Below are 16,020 nucleotides of genomic sequence, written 5' to 3' on the forward strand. Positions count from 1 at the left end.
TGTCTAAGTTGCAGAATAGTATTTCAGTTTAGATGCAGTTATGCCAGTTACTACTCAAATGGTTATTTTCAGAATCAACAGCTTTGCAAGTTTAATTGCATACCTCTCCATATAACTCAGATTACAATCCTGCACATCCCAAGAACAGATGTTTCCTAGAGTTTAGAAAAACAGCATTCATAACTGTGTGCATTGCAAAGGCAAATATAAGTTAACAAATAGAGCTCTTTCATTATAAAGTCTCAAGAGGAATGTTCAAATTGCCTTTCTGAAATCAGAAAGTTAAGAGCAGCAAATGGCAAGTCTTTAAATCTTTCAGAATATTTTCTTTTTTTTTAAGTGTAAGCATACTCCCCCAATTTGGATGGCAAAAGCCATCAGGCTATGGTAGATTGAACAATATATTATTAAACCTGCAATTTTGCTAAAAAATTGGAATGTTATAAATATAAAAATCTCTGTAATAGTACAGTGTACATGTGCTCGTTGCAGTTGGCAGAGATACTCCAAGATGCATAATTTTTCTGTGGAACAGGAGCTAAATTAAGTTACAAAAATAATATACTACGAAGAGTGTAAGGTAGTCAAGTTAGTACAATCAAGGTTTATAAAAAGAACACAATACAGCAAGGAGTAGCCCACAGTAGGTTACAAGCCCCCAAACACAGAACCTCGCAAATTCCAAGTGGATTCATTTCTATGCACACACAAGTACATAGTGCCCATTAAGTCACCTTGTACCAAGCTGGGAATTATTTGTGTAATTTTCTAAAGCTGACTTACACTACATTTGCACATCTGAACTTGCAATAATCAAATTAAAAGGCCTATGCCATTTTTATGATTTTGTACCTTGTACCTATCAGTTTTCATTTAGCACAAATCTAATTTCAAGGCTCTAGAGACTACATTAGTATTGTCCCTTCACAATCCACTGCCTAAGAGATCATCAACCCTAGTGTGACCCTGCTCATGCACTATGGACTGAGAGTGTTGGTTTGAGGTTTTGGGGGATGTTTTGTTGTGGGTTGTGGTTTGGTTTTTTTCAACAAGCAAAACTCAACTGTTCATGGTATCTTTCAGGGTAGTAAGTAAGCAACTTAAATTAAGAACTAGCCTCTTTTCATAGTTGTTAGAAAAACATATACTGTGTGTTTATATATATATAACCAAATATACTGTGCATAAATATATATCCAGAGATAGTCACCATATTGCTGACACCAGAGTGCTAAAACATACATCAACATGAGCACTATTTCCAATACTCACTATTATTACTATTCCTGAAAGAGTTACTACATGCATTTTCCCCATCCATTTACAGGACAGTAAGACACACGAAGACAACTGTTCTGTTTTTCCAACATTAAAGAACTGCTCCTGAAAAGCATGCACGAATTTGGGTATAAAGCAATTAAGACCACACAAAAGTTACTTTGTGGCTTTAAACTCACGTCAGCTAAGTTTACTTTCAGTGGATGTTCCACTCACTGTAACTCATTTAAACATAAAAGGGAAAACTTTCAAGTGCTAGAACAACCATACAGACAACTGATAAGACTAGACTAAATAAGTTCTCATTTAAAAAAATATCATCACTGCACAGCCACAAGGCAGACTTTCATTTTTGGCAACCTGTACGCAGATCATTTATACTGTCAAGACTTGAAATTTAACAGTTAAGAGACCCTCTCAGCATGGAACTATACTGTTTTCTTCATTATGACACAGATCTCCTCAATCACTAAATATACACAGTTTGTTTTAAAAATTACATTTATGACTGCTTTCAAAGAAAGGCTTTATAAAGTTTTAAATTTTTTGTCAGTATATGTAAAGGCTGGCACTCGGGTAACAAAGATTATCTGGACCTGTAAAGGGTGTGTTATATTCAATACATATTGCAGGTTAATGTTCCATAAACATTCACACAGAACCTTACCAAGGGTAACAGTATTCTGGTTTATAGTCGTGCTTCACTGATAGCCTTTATGCATCTCTGCATTGTTTTCTGTTTTCTCAAGGAGAAAACAAAACACATCCTTGTAAAGTATGGAAACCCCATTTTATGGCTAAGAATCCAAGAAACAAGGCAAGGAGGAGATCATGGAGTGAAAAATGTTACTTGACTTCCCCCTTGTAGCAAGCCTTGTAGGATCTTAGTAATAATGCTTCATAAAACTGTGAACTGACCCACACAGTCCTCAACCAATTAATCTTTTTAGTATAGTAGGTTTTGAAAAGGGCCAGCAATACTCATTGGGAACAGTACCATTAACATTGCATTCAAAAAAAGAAAACATTGGAAACCATATCCTTGCCCTCCTACTCTGATGATATGCTCTAGTATTAGCCAATGTATGGTAATACAAAAAGAGCCTTGTGGTGATGTAAAAGGCAATGAAGACATCTATAGAATAATGTTCATGTGCAGCCAAAATGAAGAAGATTCCAAAGAGATTCAAGACCCAGGACAAGGTGTGCAAGAAGTTCCAGCTCCTTGGTGTATCTAGGAGGAAACAGAAAGTGATTAACCGTGACTGTCTCAAAATGCAGGCCTAGACATTCAAAGTTTTTATACAGATTTTTCATCCAAAAATGAGATTAAGGTCCTCTCTTCATTCAAAAATGTTTTATACAGGTCCAATAAATCCAACAAAAGAAAACACACAAGTTATGTATGTCTATCAGTTCATGACTTCATTTACAAATGCATTTCTGAAATAACAAGAGTATCCTTAAATGGTTTAGCACCCTGCAAATCAGAATTCTTTGTTCAACCAACTTCTTTTATTGAAAATCATGTCTTTCCTATGTTACAAGGAGGAAGATGTAATGAAAGCTACATTACTGTGATTGTAGTCATTATATCATAGCTGAACTCCAACTTATTATCTTTGATTGCTATAACATGTATCAAATCACCCTTGGTGTTTACAGAAGGGTACTGCTGTTTCATATATTCTCGCTTGCTCTGGGGTTTGGTGTTTGGCTTTAGGGATTATGCTAAATGTATAGAAACCTTGCCAGGTTTTAGCTGACAGGAGTCAGCGGCAGATACCTAAGGAAGGGAATAGTAACAGACAATCCTAAATATCTTCCCAAGTATTCTCCCAGTAGAAAGCCAGGAAGCCTTTCTAATTCCTTGGCTCACATTTACTGAAAAGTGCCTTATTCATCCCCCCATGCAAGGAGGTGGTGTTCTTTTCCTCGCTGTGACTTGGCTGCCACAAACCTGAGAAATGGAGCACAGCAATCTGAATTTGTATTTGTTTGCTTAAATGTTACACTTTGAACTTTCTGAGAAGGTCAAGGAGCAGATATTCTTAATACTTAAGGACATTTAAATGTTTACACTCTCACACCTCTGTACATACTCTTAAGGACATTTGAGTATTGACACTGTACTCACATTCTGTGACAAAGAAGTTGAGCATGGTCAGGACAACAGTGTGACCACTGAACATATAATCTCCACACGTATGCACTCCAGTCAGAGTCATTCCAAAGCCACTCCATATTGCAAATGCCCGCTGGAGTTTTGCCCAAACATTGCCATACAACTGAAAAACAGTGATATTAACCTTTACTAAGTTCCAACTCCACTGCCCAAACAGTATATCCCTAAAGTTAGCTGTACTGCACTATGTTTGTTTAATACCATTTATCATGTTGTGTCTTTTATTAAAATGCAGGTTAGCACATCTTTGGATTTCACTGTGGCAATGAGTCACATTAGTAACTGCAATTACTAAGTGTATTCATTATACCTCTTATGAATACTGGAATTTAGAGCAAGTATTTTGTTCCAAATGATTTACCCACAGAGCCTGCCACCTTTTTTTGAATGTGTTCAGTCTCCCAAATGTATCATTATCAAGCTTTCCATTTGTTCAGCTCAAACCTCTCCAAACTAAAAGTTAGGATGAAATCATAAAATCTCACATTCTAAGAATATCCCTTATGAGAAGGGATGAAATAGTAATTGTTTGTTGGGTTATTTTCAAAACCATGAACCAACAAGACAAAGAAACAATTATTTCCCTTTCAGTCTTTCTTCATGAAGTTAGTAGCTTAAGTGCACACACCTCTTTGACTTTCTATCTCTTTTTTACAGTGTGAAACATTGTGAACACCGTTCCCCGAATAACCATATACTCTCCAGAGTGGCAAGTGCTTCTAGGACCCCTAGGGATGTTTGACTGCCTATGGTAATTAATGCAAAGACAAGGAAACAGGAGAGAAAAATGATGTTCTTAAAAAACACACATCTAACACTATGGTTGCAACAATCTAAATCACATCTTAAGTATTTTTTTACAAAAGGAAACAGGAAAAATAATTTAAAGCACTTCAAGTTTTTACCTTTCCAGTACACTGCAAGTGCTGTCCCGGCACCGAGAGTGAGGTAACAAACATTGTAATGCAGCGTAATAGGAACACTGTCCCCATGAGGCTGCACAGCCTGCGCAGCAGTATAGATCTGGGGAAAATACACAGGAACTGAGATCAGGGAAGTTATGATAAAAATATTTCACCTCACCCCAGCTTAATCCCATTAAGTCTGGTCATCATCACCGCAAGTTTCACAACAATTTTATTTTTCCAATTAAGTAGTACTGTAAAAATAAGGTTCCACATGACAGGGTAAGACATGAGACATTGTAGCAAGCTTATTCGCACCAAAAAAGTACAGCTCCACCTCTGCAGCTACTCCTGTGCTAGCTTTGGCACTCATACCTTCTGTTAGCAAACTGATAAAATCAATGAACCAGTGAAAATTTAACTTAAAATACGCATACACACAAAAACATTTTCTATCCCTCTGTGAAAGCAAATTGCCAGGCTGGCTCAGACATTCTGTGGTAATTCATCCTTGTGGCACTTTCTTATATACAAAGCTCTAATAGCTGTTATAGCATGAGTGTATATAGTGACAACTCTCTGAAATACCTATGTTCTGAAGGAAATTACTTATAAATACAGTAGAAAAGTAAATTCAGATTATTCCTTTGAAAGATTCACAAGCCGTCATTCTTGATGAAATCTTCCCTAAGCCATTTTAACAGTGACATACTGGGAGCTGACAAGATTTTAAATAATGGAACTTCCTAATCAATCATAATAAATTCTTGTTATGGTCTTTTCTCTGCATCAAAGTACCAGTTAATTTGGATTTTATAAAATCTACCTGTGTTTGTGAAGCAGAAGAACCAAGAGCCAAATGTAGCAAAGAATTACACCACATACTTCAGTCATAGCAAAAGCCCATGGTATCCTAGGGACACTAAAATCAAAGACAAAGCAGAAAATTATACAAAGGCTTAATTTTTTTACTAGTCTTGGTATTGAAAATAAGGGCATGTGAGGGTCTAATCTCAAAATTTATTTCCATTCATCTGACAACAGTATAAACTACAGTCAAAAATACTTTTGTTAGACTGAATGAAATAGAATTTAAAATATATTCAGTTATGTTATCTCCTACCTAAGAATGTGCTTTCAGTTTCCACAGATTTCACTAAGGGAAAATCTCTAGTATGCTCTCTTAATTCACATGTGACTTACTAACAGGATGTGTTCCTCCACTATTGTTTCACAACAACTTTTTTCATTCTGACAAAAACTTGCATCATGTCTATTATGCTGCTTATGCTTGCAAGAATGCCATGTCAATGCAATGAATTCCTTCATCCAAAGTTTTTTTTATATCAAAACACCTTAAGCTTCATGGCAGAAACTGGATTTCAGAAAATGCATATGGCTGCCTATCTATGCCAGCTGACCATCACACTTTTTACCAGAATGCAAGGATGGACGAAGAAATTACTGCGTTGTAATGAGTTTAAGATGTAAAACTAAATATAAACTAGGTAGAACAACAACTTAATTTATTTTCCCCTAAACCCAAATTTCTTCATCTAACTGATTGGCATTTCCATCGTAGTAGAAGGACTTACTAGACTTTCATTACTATTTTGCAGAGGCATCTTCTAGAGCACATGAAACTTTCTTATAGTGCATATGAAACTTTGAAAAGAGAGAAATGACAGCCTATATTTTAACCATCACATTACTATTTTGCTTAGAAAGAAAATGTCTTACCTATCTAGAAATATGTCCGGCAGAGGTGGATATGTTTGCATGTCAGGTACTCGCTCGTGTACTATCACCATGACAAACGATGTAAAGCCAAACACTATGAAGACATACACACAACTTAAAACTGTCTTCCAGTACTCTGGGTCCAGTCTTCGTGTGGCATGTTTGTTTTTTCCATTTGCATATTGATACTGATCACCATTCAAGTCAGTAATTGGTCCATCATAGTCCCGAGGTACTTCACCATTACAAAACCAATCTCCCCCCTGTAGTGAACCAGCTGGGCACACTGTGCCAGCATGACCATCACTGGTGTAACCCAGCTCTTCCAGGACATCAACGTGCTGCTTCTGCAGTTTGCGTATGGACAACATCAGCCTCTTGATATCCCCCAAGATTTTGATTTCCAGAGGAGGAGATCGCAAGTCATACTCAGTAAGTGTCAGCAGGGTAATTCCATCTAGCCTGTGTCTGTTGCACAAAAGATCCACGTATTCACAGAAGCCTTCTTCCTTCAGCCACTTGGCCACGTTCTTGGTAGTCCAACGTCGAATGCAGAGTTGGTTATTGCCTGCCATCCTGCCCCTTTATCCGCCAATCACACTGACCTGCTGCACAGCCAACACGGAGAGACAACACCAGAGCGTTTAACACAGAGCACTGATGTGCCAGCATCTGTTGTGCAATTTTAGATGCTTAATTAGCCCAAGACATTTTACATAAGAGATAGCTAAAAAACAGACCTAATTTGTAATGCAAGTAATATAAAAATGCCTTTTTTTTTAATTCAAGAAAAACTAAATTAAGGTTATCTCATTTGCTCCTAAATAGAAACCTAAAGCTTCCAAGAAGCAGAATATTTCCTAGATATATCCAGTATACTGTTCTAATTTTGTTGCAAATAAGTAAATAAATAAATAAATCCCGCTTTGTTAATTACATTTGGCAACGAAAATCAAATACTTCTCTTTAAATACCAGCTTAATCATTAGACTTTTACACTGTGTGCAGTTCATCAACTACATGAGGAAGTACAGCCAGCAAACACACAAAACTGAATTAAAGCTGAAATAATACATTTCAATACAGTCCAATATATCCCACTGTTTAAAAATACATACTGAAGCTTTGATGACATAACATTCCCCCACTCCTTCCAAGTAAACCTAAGTCTAGATACCTGCAACAGTATTGAGCTGAAGTACGTTAGTTGTATTATGATGGTACAACCATCCCATTTCTTTGTTTGATCTCAATAATTAAGATAGGTACTTACTGAATTGTCAATCCTTTAAAACACTCAGCTTTCAAAAATAACATTACTAGAAATGAAGTACTGGTTTAAGCTTCAAAGCATTTTTAAAACGGATATAGTAGTAGATCGCATAGTAACACACCAAAACCAGAGGAGAGATGTTCTCTTCATACAGATTTCTCAATAATTGTGTTCCTGACTCTAGAATATTGCCTGAAGGAAGGAGAGACAGCTCAGCAACATTTTAGTCACATGATGGTGACAAGTCACCAGAACAACAACCAAGAAAAAGGTAACCACAGGACATTATGAGGAACACAACAGAACTCTGAAAAGGCTACCAGTGAAGTAAAAGTACTGAAACATTTATGCAATATTGAAGACCCACAGCAGCAGAGAATGGATTTGTGCATAATTTATATTTGGTGGCTCACATACAGCTACCATCTAAGAAACAGCTACAATTTCACAGCTCTTTTGTACTCGAAAAAACAGTCTAATTAACTAAAATGCTTCAATCATGCCAACCAAATCTCAGAAAATACAAGGCACTACAATACACTACTGCCACATACATCATTCAAGGCTTTCAGAATGAAAGCAAAGAAACAGTGTATTTAATCTATTATTTAGCTGCTGTCTATAGTAAACTGGTACTCAAATCCATGATGAATATTCAGCACTTCTGCATCTTTTTCAGGGGCACAGCTCTTCCAAAACCAGAATGTCTTTCCTTCTCAGTTCTTTTTTTAAGGAGGTACAGTACCTACTGTACTCTTAATATAATTACTGGATGCAACTTTTTCTTCTGGCTTTCATCTAACAGAACCACAAACTATTTTATACTATATCAGAGAAGATTCAATTTGCCAAATAAGATTTCCCAGCAGTGCAAAAACAATATTTTAGAAGAAAAATGAGCACATGAGTCACACTTGCCCTTCTAAAATAATTAAGGGCATAATCTGAAGATATTCTCTCAGGAGTTGATTGTATATTAACAACAAGTACTGAATTCATTGCTAAAATTTCTCAATACCTCATATAAAGTCAATAAGTATATCAGCTTTAACACCTTGATTTAAATAATTGCCCAAAATTAAAAAAAAACCAAACTACTAGAATATCTGTATGCTATATGCTTCCTTCTCCATATGAAAGGGTATTTTCTCATTTTTATGTTACCTAACTATTTCTGAAAGTGTAGCTCAAAAATAAGTGTAATAAATTATTTTGGTCACACGGCTAATAAAATAAATTATGACATTTAATTCAATTAAATGTCCTGGCCCACTCCCCCTGCAGTGGGATGGGGGGGGGGGGGGGGAGAACTGTAAAAAGGTAAACCCAAGGGGTTGAGATAGGAACAGTTTAATAATGGTAATTAAGTAAAATACAGTAATAATAACAGGGGAAAATAACAAAAAGTGAGAAGAACAACACCCAAGAAAGACAAGTGATGCACATTACAACTCCTCAGCACCTGCTGACCATTGACCTTTGTCCAGCCAGCTCCCCAGCAGTGGTCGGCCCCTCTGGGCCAATCTCCCCCCTCCATTTATATACCAAGCAGGGCATTCCATGGTATGGAATGTTCCTTGGGCCACATTCAGGTCAGCTGTCCTGGCTGTGTCTCTACCAGCTTCTTCTGCCCCTCCCCACTGGCAGAGCAGGGGAAAACAAAAACTCCTTGATTTAGGGTCAGCACCACTGAGTAACATCTAAAACACAAGTGTATTATTAGCAGTGTTCTTATACTAATCCAAAACATCCAATAAAAATAAACAAATTTGAGTTGCTTATCCGAACTTCCAGCTTTCTTTACTCAGAAATACAGATCACATACTGGAAAAAAAGTTGTTAATCACAGTGAGTTTTATAATATAGTAATCATCATGAGTTTTCTAAAAGCAGTGAACATAAACTCACGACCACAAATACACTCAACTTACTGATACTGTCTTCTAACCAAAGCAACTTCTGAGGACAAAGGCAGAAACTGTTCCTAACCTAAGAGAATTCTACTCATTTGTTACAAGTCAAGTAGCCTAACAGCAGCCTAGTCTTCCTTCATCTGGCACTGCTGGAATAAAAACTACCCTTATCAAAGGTGCAATAAAAGTAACCTTACAAGACTGAATGAGCACACCCATCAAAGGTCACTATGGGCTGGACCTGGGAGAAAGTCTACATTAACCTCAAGATGCAACTGATAGGACCTGCTCTGTTTTTAAATGCTGCCAACAAGAAGACACTTAACCAACTGGAAAAGAGAAAGAAATGACCACAAAACACAAATTTAAAATATTTCACAGAGCAGGTCGCTAATTTCATCTCAACAGCAACAGTTAAACTCATTTTTCAATGACAAAGCAACTTCTTAAACACTGAAAGTGCCTTCCCTTTCAGACTACTCAATTGATGACACTTGAGTGGTTTAAAGGGTAGAAGGCACTCTCCCTAATGATTCTAACACCTGGAATAGAGTACAGAGCCCTGTGTGCAACTGCTCTTGTTCCTTTTTGAAGCTGAAGAATGCTGCATAACTTTGACACCACTAGACTGCTATGTAAGAATAACACAGGAGAGGCCAAGTCCCCTAGATAACTGCACCTGTCTTCTGAAAGGAAACAACTCTGGGAACTACTCTGCCTTCCATATTACTAGTTTTATCACTAAACCAAATAATGGGTAACATTATTTAATGATGAGTAACACATGAGTAACACAAAGCAAGCACAGACTTAGGCGTCAGCGGGTAAAATATACTTTTCACCTGACATCAGCAATGTCTGTAGCTAGTTAGTTGATTATTTTCCTGGTACTGTGACTTAGCAAGCTTGTCAACAGTATGTATTGTGTGTCCCATTTTCGTGCACCAGCCTTTCAATTAAGAGCAAGAACACAAATGCATATGAACTGCATAAGTATTTACTTTTTAAAAAGACAAAAAAATTATTTTGTGAGCCATAAACATTCCTACAATTTGACTGTGGCATCTTAAGAAATAAGATGCCTCTGAGAGGCTGACTATACCCTAGGTGATAGCAAAATTTCCTAGATGTATATATAGAGAAAATTAACCTCCCTCAACACAATTGTCCATGATTCTATCATGTTCCCAACTACTGAATACTGCCAGTCAACCATTAATTCCCTAACTTTCCTAGCTTACAGACTTAGAGACTGTATATTGAGGTAAAAATGTGGGAAGTTGAATCTGCTTATCGCTACTCTAGCCAAAGAAAAGTAGCATTAATACCATAGTAACATGAGGCTGCAAACTTGATTAGAGCAGAGTCATAGCTGAAGGGTTAAACAACCTAGTTAGGTCTGCAGCACTCAGCAAAGTGCTGACTGGTTTTGTTTATTCTAAACACATGCAAAATCTCTACTGGCACCATTATTCTTTACCACCTGCCCTCAGGGAGAGCCTTGCCCCTTGATTTTTTCCCCCTTGATTCAATTCCCACCATCCTAGAAAGGAATTTTAGGAAGGATGCTGAACAACTACCAGATCTCAAGTGATTTAACCTACATTTCTGTGTGAAGGTTTCAAGCTGCAGTTTGGAAACAGGCCGTACCAACTCGGCCCCCCCTTCGCTGGGTCTGCTGGAGCACATCCCACACCTCAGGGGAGAGGCTGTTCCCTGCAAAGGCTACTTCACCCATGGGGACAAGGCCCATGTTGGTGGCCTTGGTTCCCCAGCACAAAAAAGCTACACAAAAACATGTGCTGAGCCAGCCTGCAATAATAAGGCTACTGTCACACACCAAGTTAGCAATGCTGTGCTGGAAAAAGAACACACAGCACTGCCTTGTTATGCAGCACAAGGCTCAGCTACTCTGCTGACTCTGACTTACATGAGAAGCTTGTCACCTGCTCTTCCTGGAAACTCTAAATTCTTCAGTGCTTATTTAAAGCAAATAGCACCAAAGATTTCACTGCCATATAGCATACAGTGGCTCAGTCCTTACCTTCTAAATGCCACCAGACACATATAATACGGTAGGTGTCTTGTAAGCAGGACATAAAGAACACATGCAAAAACAATACATGATTTTTCTAGAGTTTTTAAATACAATGGCTACCATATTACATATAAAATTGATCAAACACAGCACAGTGCCCACCATGAGACAACATACGGTATTCTTCTCAAGCAAGAATACAATAATTTCAAATGCATAAATATGCTGTAAAACTTGAGTTTTAATTAGTGACTTTGGTATCATAAGTGAGATGATCAGCAGTAGCTTAACTGCACTCAAAGGTCTTAGTGCTATGTATGAAGGTAAGATAAGAAATCTCAAAGTAACACTAGTTTAGTCTTAGGTTTTAAGCCATCAAGGAAGATGAGCTTTCTGAGAATTATTTATTGAAGTGCAGCTTGTGGATCAAATATTAGCTCTATATTCTTAGCAGAGTCTTTCTGTTGAGACATCTCCATGCAAGAGTGACAGCAGCTGCTACAGAAAGTCCTGAATGTTACATGTTTGTCTTAAGAACCATCAAGTACAGTTACATATTGCATCAACATGAACACAATACATACTGCTCCCTGACTCTTACCCCTCATTAAGCCAAACAGGTTGTATTATACTCAAGTGAACACTAAGAGCAGCTGACCACCTAATCTACTAACGAGCTAACAAAACAAATTTTTATACTACTGCCATAATTCAAGGCACACAAGTGATTTTTAAACAACTGATCAAGTACTCCACCACTTATCTTAGGATGTCATTCACAGTATTTCACTACTATTTGACTAAGTTCTTGAACATTTTACATGCTAAATATCAAGTGTCAAGTATTTTTCTTCCGGTTTCAAGTAGTATATCCCTTCTGTGACAGAATGTTAGCTGCTCTTTATCCCTATACAACTTAGGAGTACCAACTCAAGTTTCTTTCTCCCCTTTTCTCCCCACACCCACAGCTTACAATGGAAAGAGGAGAAGACATGAACAAACTCTCAATCCAAATGAATACCAGAACAATATCTGAAGTGAAACTGTGTTTCATCTTACTCTCCACAACCATTTACAATCGGATCTTTCTGGTCTAGTGAAAATCTAATAGTCTTCCTCATTTTAGATGCATTAAAGTAGGTAAGGAATAAAAAAACTTCTAAAAAGTATGTGATTATCAAACAAACATACACAGTGTAATATGGTTAGTGGACCTCAACCAGCTAAGTGGGCTGCAAAAGCAAGCTCTGTACAAAGAAAAGCGATACTACAGAACTCAAAAGATTGCAGTTCCTAGGCCAACCTGTATTTTAATAGTATTCTACTAAAATAAACCCCCAACCAGCCAGCAAAACCAACACCACATAGAAGAGCAAACAAGAAAATTAAAAATTCTTGTGCTTTACAAATCTACAGAACATTTCCTTCACATCTAAGCAGTACTTACACAAAAAAAACCTTACAAACTTTATCAAATTCCTTTCACCTGGTATAAAAATCACTTCACACTAATACTACAGGTTAGTTCCACCTTTCTTCTATATCACAGAAAGCAAAAGGAAGAAAAAGACACAGCCATTTCCTTACCTCTGATATCCAGCAAGACGCACCCCCTACCAAACAGGAGGGGCACTTAAATGCCAGGAAATGTCTTCTGAGCCCTTGCCACTCCAGAGCACAGCATGATCAGCTGCTCTGTGGAGGTGGCACAGACACTGTGTCCAGCTGCACAAGGGAGCTCTGTGGAGACAAAGCAGACATTAGCCAAGTTGAATCTTGCCATCAAGTCATCTTACAACACAGAATGAGCATTGCACATAAAAAAATTTTATAAAATTAATTTTGCAAACTGAAGCCTCAAATACAAAACCATGAGATCACTTCAACTTCTTACAAATGTTAACATTAACACTACCTCTCATTTGCCTCTTCCATTAACTTAGGGAGCTGGAAAAACCTATCTTCTTGAAGTGTTGGGGTTTTTTTAATAGCAATCAGCAATAACTAAGTGAATAAGGCCATATAATGCATCAGTAATATAGATTTAAGAGACTGAGTTCCAGTAGTTTCAACTACCTTATGCTCAGGCCCTAAACTTGCACAAACACTCTCCCCACAGGCAGATCCCACCATTTAACCCTGAAACTCGAGGAGCACACATGCTAACCAGTAACTGCACTGTTCCATGCTGCCTAAATAATCAAATCCTACACACTCAACAGCATTTTTATACAAAACTGAACATTTTGTCCTCAGAAAACACACCAATTTTACTGAAAATAGTAATATCTATTTTGACCGGTACAACCGTTTCGTTACCTGACTGTAAGACTGACACAAAGCATCTTCTCCAGGAACGATCTGTTTGCTGGGGAGCTGAGGCGGGAATCAGAAACCACACGGGTCCCCTCTGCCCCCAGGCCCCACAACAAACGCACAGGGCCCGCAGGCCCCGGCCCCCCGGTGCCAGTCCCGTCCCCGCTCGGTGCCGTCCCACACCTTCCCACGCCTCTCCTAAGGAGGCTGGCAAAGTTCACCCGAGAGCGGCACAGCCGGGCCCAAGGGCTGACCCCTTCAGCCCGAGCCCGGCCGGCGACACGGCCCCAGCGCGCAGCAGGTGCTGCCGGGCCGGGCGCTCACGCTCGCCAGAGATGTGCCGGGCCGGGCGGGCGCGGTAATTTCGGCGGAGCAGATTTTAGCGCGGACACAGAGCACGGGAGGCTCGCCTTCCCCCCGGCAGGCGAAGCTGCTCTCCTCCCGCACAGCCTCTGCGGCGGGGCAGCCCTTTTGCCCCGAGAGCCGCGGGGCCCAACTGCACCCTGGGGGTTCACGCCGCAGCGGGGGCAGCGACGGGGACCCGGCGGGCTCCCGCCTGCGGGGCGGCCCCGCGGGCAGGAAGGGTCCCCGGTACGGGCCTCCCGGGAAGAGCCCCGCGACTCGCCCCGCCTCACCTGCCGCCGAGTGGCGGTGCCGCCGCGCCGGCCCTGGGCGCTGCGGGAGCGGCTCCTCCGCGCCCTGCCCGTGCCTCTCCTCGGCGGCGGCGGCGGCCACCGCCACCCCCCATCCCCCGTCCGGAAGCAGCGGCGGCAGCGCCGGCGGGCGGCGGCGGAAGGGGCGGGGCGGGGCGGAAGGACGGGGCCGCTGCCAGGAGGGGCTTCGAGTTGTGCCGGAGGCGTGGGATCAGTGGATCGGCAAATATTCCCATCCTTCAACTCAAAGCATATACCAGAACAGAATAACAGAGGAAACTTACAGGACCTTCATAGCAGGCAGTCATTACAAGACATTTCAGTTGCATCATTGTTCTTTACTGGTGTCTCTATAAAAAGAATAAAACTGGCTGTCAGCACTTGGCCGACAGCGCTCAGTCATATATGTGCGTTGGGATCCAAAGCACAGATGTGAACAGCACACGTGACTTAGGAAGGCTTCAGCAAGGCGCCGCAGTTTTGGGATCTCCATAGCCTACAAACAGTACAGGTGGAGGGGATAGAATGAGACAGACAAACTAGAAGCAAATTGCTCCAGAAATAAATTTATTTTGGATATCAACTGCCTGGGGTAGCTATCAGCCCTTTGCAACTGTTTGAGTAACAGTCAGAATTTGTTTTATTGATGATGTAATTACTATGAGGTCCAAATCAATCTTAAGTTGTAGCTGCAGTTGAAATAAAAGGAGGTGCCAGGGTATCCATGAAGTTAATGACACTGCCTTTTCAGAGAAAGTGGCCTTGAGATCCTTGTTCTAAAAAAAAAGAAAAAAGAAATCTATTGCAAAGTTTATATGCTGCTAAGAGTGAAACAAGAAAATTTGCATTTCAAAATTCTTCAAAGCTAAGTCAAGTTGTCGAGTCATCAAGCAATCCTATGCAAATATGCACTCTTGTACTATCTCAATTGTAATGGACTGTCTATCTACCAGATATTCAGAAGAGAAACTGTGAAGATCTCTCAGAAGGTGTGAGAACATCTGCTCCTTTCCCCAAGCCTTGATTCTGGTTCAAAGATGCTTATCTCTATGCAGTCTGTTCTGTCCCTCTTTTGTTTTTTACACTAAATGATCTGTAGTTTCCCAAAATGAGTTGCTGAAGTTGGAGGGTGTGTTCCACCGTTTTTGCCCGTTTAGCAGCATCTGCAAACAATGTAGGAATCAAGTGCAATTTCAGTCCTCGCAATGTTTTCCTTCTCTGCCGTTAAGGCACTAGATGAAAAACTGACGAGTCTGAATTAATCAGTGACAAACACTTACATGTAAATCTGAAAAAAAATCAAATGGACCTTGTCTTCCCATTTCAATTAATAAAGCTCGTTGAATATTGAAGTAATTTTGCTTACTCCAGGCCCACATGTTTATATTCAAAAACCCCTAGCATTCATCTGAGAAGGAAAACAAAATTACAGGAGAGGAAGGCAAGTAAGTTAAACGAGGTTTTGTGCTTCTCTATTATGTGCATTCTCTACTGTTTTTGACATGAATTCTTGTTCACCAACTGCCAGTCAATCACAACTTTTTGCACACTTCCAAGTGCCAAGTTGGTACCATCTACAATACATGGCTGCATTTGCTTCTATCTGAACAACTGGTTTAAACCAAAAATGTAAAAATAAGCACAAACTAAAATTAAAAATTGCTGCAAAAACAACCATAGCAGGCTACAGAGCTATCTTGTCATGGAATAGGTCACTGT

General features: G+C 39.6%; 1 protein-coding gene across 2 annotated transcripts; it reads right to left on the reverse strand.

The window, feature by feature from the left end:
• Positions 1-323: 323 nt before the first annotated feature.
• On the reverse strand, positions 324-14,438 carry SAMD8 (sterile alpha motif domain containing 8). 2 transcript variants are annotated; one of them, XM_059851322.1, is made up of 7 exons: positions 14,284-14,438; positions 12,920-13,072; positions 6,109-6,713; positions 5,195-5,290; positions 4,369-4,486; positions 3,416-3,566; positions 324-2,512 (listed from the first exon to the last, which is right to left on the reverse strand). In XM_059851322.1, exons 3-7 carry the CDS (start codon positions 6,681-6,683, stop codon positions 2,208-2,210), a joined length of 1,245 nt encoding a protein of 414 aa, XP_059707305.1. In that variant the 5' UTR covers positions 6,684-6,713; positions 12,920-13,072; positions 14,284-14,438; the 3' UTR covers positions 324-2,207. The 2 variants fall into 2 exon arrangements, with proteins under 2 accessions (XP_059707305.1, XP_059707304.1); XM_059851321.1 differs by having other exon boundaries at positions 6,109-6,716.
• Positions 14,439-16,020: the final 1,582 nt, after the last annotated feature.

The sequence above is a fragment of the Haemorhous mexicanus genome, chromosome 7, assembly GCF_027477595.1.
Source record: "Haemorhous mexicanus isolate bHaeMex1 chromosome 7, bHaeMex1.pri, whole genome shotgun sequence".
NCBI lineage: Eukaryota > Metazoa > Chordata > Aves > Passeriformes > Fringillidae > Haemorhous > Haemorhous mexicanus.